A 7,197-nucleotide genomic window follows, 5' to 3' on the forward strand; every position below is an offset into this window, starting at 1 on the left:
TGCAAGAGCTGCAGGAGCTGGTGACCAATGACCTCCATGGAAGAAGAGAAGTTGCCGGAGAGTCGCCGGCCACGGATGCTACAACACCGATGAAGCTGGAGCTAACCGTCGACGAAGTGATAGAAGAGTACATCGGGTCTTTTGGGTTTTCACAGCTCATCCATGTCTTCTTGGTGTCTCTGGCATGGGTTTTTGATTCACAGAACACTTTGGTTACCATCTTCAGTGATGCGCAGCCATCATGGACGTGCAATGGTGGTGGATCATGGTGTGACCCAGGTTCGACCGGGTCGGTTTGTCAGGTCGAACCAGGGTATTGGGAGTGGGTTGGAGGGAACGGCAGCTCGACGATAGCTGAGTGGGGACTCGTCTGTGATCGGAAGTTCCGGGCCGGCGTTCCCGCGTCTTTGTTCTTCATCGGTTCGCTCTTGGGTACGTACTTCTCTCTGGAATTTGTCCGGCTGGACCAGTTTTAGGCAGACCTGTGGACCGGCCCAAATGCTAGTAGCTAATTCCAACAGACCAGCCAGATTTTAAACCTGGGTTTTTCGTGGCTGGGTCTTGATTGACCACCACAAACCAGATGAAGCCCAGCATTTAATTTGATGCAGTTTGGTTGAGAACTGACTTTCAATGCTTGACCTGACTATAGTTCAGACTGATAGGAATTTTAGCCCGGCCAGAATGGTCTGTTGTTGAACCAAGTCATGCAGATGAATTTCTGGGCCGGACTACAAAACTGTCACGTACCTTTCCTTCTGGTTCTCACGCTGCGTGGGTGGTTGGTAAAGATTGTTAAAACCAATTCTTAATCGTTTATCAAAATTGAATCCAACTCTTTACATCGAAATTGCAAAACTATTTAATAAATTGTTCAATTTTGATTTAAATATAAAATCTTTAAAGATGATTAAATTTTGAATTATGTATTAAATAAAGGCAAAAAATTCAGCTAAATCTTCGACATCACCATGGCCTCACATCGCTACATTGATGAAATTATTTGTGCTTTTTTCTGAAAGTAATCATGCACTCAGAAAGATGGAATGAACTTATCTTAAATATTAAATCTCAATAATTATTTAAATGCCTTTTTTTTATGAAAATATGTTTATATTAAATAATAATTGGGAGAGAACCCAAGGGGATAGCTAAGTTGGCGAAGGACATTTGCTTTAAGAAGCATGTGGTTCTGAGTAGGGGTGTCCCTCGATCGGTCCGGCTCGGTTTCAGTCCAGGTTGAGTCGGTTTTGGTGTGGAAAAGTTGAAACCGAAACCGAACCAATAAGGAAATTCCGATTTCGGTTTGGTTTCGGTTTCGGTGCGGTTTGATTTCGATTTGTCTTCGGTTTCTTAAATCGATTTGTAACCGGGTTGGTTTTGGTTTTTGGTCTACTTTGGATTCAACTTTCCATACAAATGTTTACAAAACTATGCAAATTTTGATTTTTTTTAATGAATTCTGGAGTGTTTCGGTTTCTTACCGTTTTGGTTTCAGTTTCGGTTTCAATCTGGGTTTTGAGCCGGTTTTGGTTTGGTTTTGGGTTCATCCGGTTTCCGGTGCGGTTCGATTTGGTTTTGGGATTGCAATACTCGAAACCGAACCGAACCAATAAGGCTTCGTTTCGGTTCGATTTGTGTTGTTATCGGTTCGGTAAGACAGGTTTTACCGGTTCGGTTTAGGAATTGACACCCCTAGTTCTGAGTTTGACTCCTCTTACCTCCTTGGGGCCACTTACACGATGGTGTTTAGTATTCTTTAAATCTCAGTATGGCCTGGTCTATACAGTTGTGAGAAAAAGAAATTAATTGGAAGAGGGTTCCTGAAAGGCAACATAACCCCTATGTAGTGATTCATCTCTCTCTCTCTCTCTCTCTCTCTCTCTTATACTGAACTTTTGGTGATGTATTTCTCCATGTAGGATCTGCTGCCTATGGATACCTAGCAGACTCATATCTAGGAAGGAAGAAAGCAATGCTCCTCGCATGCCTCTTAACATCCATAACTTCCTTCCTCACATCCCTCTCTCCTAATGTTTGGATCTATGCCCTTCTTCGCTTCTCAAATGGGTTTGTCCGATCCGGTATCGGGATCTGCTGCCTTGTCCTCTCCACAGAAGTGGTAGGACGAAAATGGAGAGGTCAAGTTGGTCAATATGGCTTCTTCTTCTTCACTGCAGGCTTCCTTTCACTTCCCTTAATTGCTTACCCTAACAGAAAATCATGGAGAAACATCTACAAGTTCCTCTCCCTTCTCCCCTTCCTCTACTCCATTTTGATCCTTCCTTTTGTATCTGAATCACCTCGTTGGCTCATCATTAGAGGAAGAAACAAGGAAGCTCTGCAAATCTTAAACAACTTAGCTAGATTGAATGGAAAGAAAGCACTCCCACAGAATTTAACCATCTCAAATTCATCAAGTGAGGGACCTGTCTCAGCCAAGAAGAGCTTATGGGGTGCAAGATGGGCTGCTAAGAGGATATTAACAGTTATGATTGCAGGTTTTGGAGTTGGGTTTGTATACTATGGTATCCAACTAAATGTAGAGAACTTAAGCTTCAACCTCTACTTCACAGTTGGACTAAATGCCCTTATGGAAATTCCAGCAGTATTCATGGGAGGTGTGCTTCTAAGCTTCATGGACCGCCGACTTTTAACCTCGGCATCAGCTTACATTGCCGGAACTTCATGTATCCTCTGTGTCTTCTTATCTAGAAAGAGCACGGGCAAGGAAACCGCCAAGAATAGCTGGGCTCAGTTAACTATAGAAGCAATCGGATTCATGGGAGCTTCAACAGCCTTTGATGTACTGTACATTTACTGTGTGGAGCTGTTTCCGACGAATGTCAGGAACTTTGCCGTATCATTGTTGCGACAGGCACTGATGTTGGGAGCATCAATTGCTCCGCTTCTGGTAGTGTTAGGCCGATTGAGCCCGTACCTTTCTTTCCTGGTATTTGGGGTCCTTGCAATATTCAGCGGGCTTGTGACAATGTGGCTTCCTGAGACTAGGAATTCTCCATTGTATGAGACACTGGAGCAGCAAGAGGAGGAGGAAAAGCTGACTGCATCCTCTGATTCAGAGATAGAACTTGGAAAGCATTAGCATTTTAAGGATTTTGAGTCCTGGGGTTCTCCCAATCCTCATGTACCATAATCAAAATATCAGCAATCTTCACTGTAAATCAATCACCCTAGGATGTAACATATGGTTAGAAAGTATTAGTCATGCATGCTAGTGTATTAATGACTTTTTTTTATATTTTTTATGTAATGATCTTTTGTCATTTATATATCACGTAAGATGATTTTTCGTTGCAACTTATCTTAATTAAACAAGACTACCAACCTAATTTTTATAGTTATCTCACATATATGACCCACCAAGTAAGACTCACCTATAAAGTTGATATTATAATAAAATTTTCTTTTTCGGCTATTTTACATCAAAACGGAGGGAGCTGAAATGGAAAATTTTATGGTCTTTACTTATAGACTTACATGAATTAGAAATAAAGGTATGGTTGAACAATTAATGTATGCATCCAAAGATGGATCTCTATATTTAAATCAATAATGAGAGCAATAGCTACATTGTTCTTACTTAAAATGTTATATCAAACACATGATTTATTGGATAATATAAAGAGCTCACATCCTCGAGATTTGTAGAGGAACAGTAGATTCAACAATTTCATCTCTTGTGACAAACTGGAGCAATTCCAAATTACCAAGCTGCTTTGACAAGTACCTCCTGCAGTCTTCAGCAGCCATCACTCCTGCTGTGTAAGCTCCATGTACAGAGCCAGAATGATCCAAACTCACAGCCTCCCCACCAAAGAAAAGGTTACCGACAGGAGCTTGAAGCCTCTCATACACATCTGCAGGCTTCCCAACCAAGTCATAGGAGTAAGAGCCGAGAGTGTTTGGGTCAGTCCCCCAACGTGAAACAAGGTACTGAACCTGCAAAGAAACGAAGCAAACCAAAGTGAGGCACAGTTATTTTGATGCAGAATTGATGCTGTTGAACCGGGTTGACCGTTCGGGCAATCTCAACCAAGATGAACCGGGACCGATTGGATCTTTGGATTCATTAGGATTTATTTTGTTTGGGAATGTTTGCAATCTTTTTGATTTGGGTAGTTAATATTCAATCAGGGAGTTACCAATTTGAGTTTTATTATGTTTCTAATTTCATTAGTTAGAATTTAGGAAGCAAATTAGGAGTTGCTAATTGAGTTTAGATTTTAATTAGGCCAGTTTGAATTTTCAGTTTCTTATATACAGGCATGTAACCGATGGGTATTGGTGGTGTTTTTGATGAATTAAAAAATTGGTTGAAACCTTGTGGTTTGCTTGGTTGTGTGAATTTCTTCCCCATTCTTCTCTTCTCCCCTACAACAATTTCTTCTCTATTTCTATCTCCTCCATCATATTTTGTTATCACAACCGCGCTAGTGAGTTGAGTAAAAATTCTCAATGACTGAATTGAGCCATTTGCTAGCCTGGTAAATTAAAATAAATTGCATTCAACTAGCTTTATCTTTAAGGAGCAACCAGCCACACTGTTAACCAAAGTTCTCTCATGACTTTGTGGTCACCCTTCCCCAAATCACAATGGGCTCAGCAACACAAGAAGTTTTATTCAGGAAACTAAAATGACACTATTTAAAGTAAATTCACAGAGCAAGGAGAAAAAAGTAGTTTAAAAACTAGCCAATTAGCCTTGGACCCTACAAGACTCTTTTAACTTTTAATTATAATCCCAAAATGTACAGTCAATCAATGCATTTTTCAATCTAAAAGGTTATTTTAGTCAGAGATAAGTAAACAGTGAGGACTAAACTAATAAAATTGATTGCCCAACAGAAAAAAAGGACCAAACTAATAAAATTGATTGCCCAACAGAAAAAAATCATTCAACAGCTAAAGAGTCCTACATGTTCAAGATGCTTGGATGCTAAAATCCTACAATTCTATATCCTATCCATGAGAATAATGGTTCACTTGGTAGAGGCAATATGCATAAAACAAGAAGTGCAGGAAAGAAAATTTTCTCTCAGATCCAATCCTGTTTTCGTTGCTATTTCAGAGTCCTACTTAGTCTAGTACACTGCAATTAACTGGGCGATTAGAGGAGTTTTCTAGTCATTTATTTATGTTTTCTTCTCCTTTTCAGATCAGGTTTGATTCCAGCAAGTCCTTGTTCATTCCTGATTGACTCCAATCTAAGATATTTAATAATATTTTAAAAAGATGTACTGGCCTTCAGGCCTCCCCACAATTTGAGTAATACACCAGTTTAGACTTTCCAGAATTTTTCTGATGTGGATTCAGTACTGTACTTGGTTGATTCCAAGTGAGTCTTAGGTAGATTACTAGCCTATTTATTATATCTATCTATGTACCTTTCTACCAAGAAAACTGGTCAAAAGCTCTCAGTTCCAATATCATGCGACTACTATGTTTTAGTTAATTTTCTGTCTTGTCACTGAACACAAATTCCTGAGGCATACTGCTTGGTTTGTGCTCAGATTATTAACACAGAAGATTCTGACAATTCTGCTACTATTTTCTGAACCATCTGTTTGGTTGCATCAATTCTAGTTCTGCTACCATCAGTCCTTGCAGCAAGACGAGCCTCCAGAGTGTTCTGTTATCAGAATCAGTTCAGAATCTGCAAATCTATTCTACAAGCAGAACAGGTCAATGGTTGCAATTTTGGGGGATTCTAAAGTGTCTGTATGCTACCAAACTATCCCTCTCTACTTTGGTCTATTCTTATGGTTCTGTGATCCTGGTGTATTAGTCTTCTACAAGAATTTTCTGGTCAGAAATTCGTTGGCATTAGATACAGTCCCAATAATTTGGCTGCATATGGCATCATCATCTTTAGTATAAAAAAAATAAAAAAATAAAAAAAAATAAAAAATCAGAAGATGAAGATAAATCAAATATGACAACAAAAAATTATGTATAGCTCTGAAACCAAGGATATATCTTACCGGATCCGTTGCATTAGGAAGCATTTTCTTTAGTTGCACCATCACAAAATTAGCCGCAGCCTCATCAGATAACTTCTCTATGTCATAGGCAAACCTTCCAGCAGCCATATAGACAAGGACAGGATGACCTGTTGCCTTGTGAAGATTGAGAAAATAGCCACAAGCATAAGAAGAAGGTGCAACAATACCCAATAATTCCACATTTGGCCAAAAGACTGTATCAAAATGCAAGGCAATCTTGTTCTCATTTCCAAAACCAATATCAGATATTGCATCAACTTTCCACTGGGGTAACTTGGGTTCAAACTCAATTAGGTTGGCTTTCAGAACTCCTAGGGGGACTGTAATGATAACAGCATCCGCAACAAAGCATCTCCCATCTTCAACATTAAGCATCACTTTATTAAACCAATTGGCAATCCTTGTTACCCTGATTATTAGGATAGATTGAAAACAGTATATAATGTCAGTCTAGTTGCCCAACTTTCCTTGAAATCACAAATATAGAACTTGCATTCAACTATTTAAAGTATTTGAATTTGTAGAATAATGATGAACTTGAAAAGGTAAGTCCAACAGAGCAGAAAGATGGACATGCAAAAACTAATTCATAATTTCATATTCATAAAAAATAAAATAAACAAAGAAATCTTAATCCCAATAATTATCATTAAATTATACAATGCCCTTCCTGCTTTTATTATAAAATGTATCCTCTTTCACGGGTTAAATAATATTAAGCCATCTTATGAGGACAATACTGACATCAAAATCCTCAAGGAAAAAATAAACCAAGATACAATAGCAGGTACTGAAGCATGAATCTGACACCTAAATACATAATACAAGCCCAATATTTTTGAAATCTCATTATGTAACGGTCTTTTTCTCATATCACATGCCATTTTTTTAATAAAAATATGGAGGCATACCTGTGATTCAAGCGTATATTAATATCTTCCGCTAAAGCCTTTATGACTGGGTAATACCCTTGCTTCATAAGTCCATGGCCCCCAGAAAGAACTTGCTCCTGCAGCACCTCACTTTAGTACTGTAAACCACATAAAAACTCGAAGCAAACTTAAATGAACTCCAACTTCAGCCTAGATTAATAATTGTTTCATTTCCATCCAACAAGTGGAGAGGATTTCTATAATATCATAGACGGTAAGTGACACAGAAAAATTGCCAA

General features: G+C 38.8%; 2 protein-coding genes across 3 annotated transcripts in view; one reads left to right on the forward strand and one right to left on the reverse strand.

Annotated features, from left to right (window-relative positions):
• LOC122080018 (organic cation/carnitine transporter 1) lies at window positions 1–3,298 on the forward strand. Its single transcript, XM_042646871.1, has 2 exons — window positions 1–432; window positions 1,923–3,298. The coding sequence occupies exons 1-2, from the start codon at window positions 90–92 to the stop codon at window positions 3,104–3,106; spliced, it is 1,527 nt and encodes a 508-aa protein (XP_042502805.1). The 5' UTR covers window positions 1–89; the 3' UTR covers window positions 3,107–3,298.
• Window positions 3,299–3,538: 240 nt separating this feature from the next.
• LOC122080019 (polyamine oxidase 5-like) overlaps window positions 3,539–7,197 on the reverse strand; it is an 8,802-nt gene continuing 5,143 nt past the window's right edge. For both annotated transcript variants that reach the window (XM_042646872.1, XM_042646873.1), the window contains 3 exons: window positions 6,938–7,035; window positions 6,006–6,435; window positions 3,539–3,963 (listed from right to left, as the gene is read on the reverse strand). In XM_042646872.1, coding sequence (XP_042502806.1) covers window positions 3,652–3,963; window positions 6,006–6,435; window positions 6,938–7,035 — 840 coding nt within the window. In that variant the 3' untranslated portion in view covers window positions 3,539–3,651. The remainder of the gene's footprint in view (window positions 3,964–6,005; window positions 6,436–6,937; window positions 7,036–7,197) is intronic.

The sequence above is a fragment of the Macadamia integrifolia genome, chromosome 5 (genome assembly GCF_013358625.1).
Source record: "Macadamia integrifolia cultivar HAES 741 chromosome 5, SCU_Mint_v3, whole genome shotgun sequence".
Taxonomy (NCBI): Eukaryota; Viridiplantae; Streptophyta; class Magnoliopsida; order Proteales; family Proteaceae; genus Macadamia; species Macadamia integrifolia.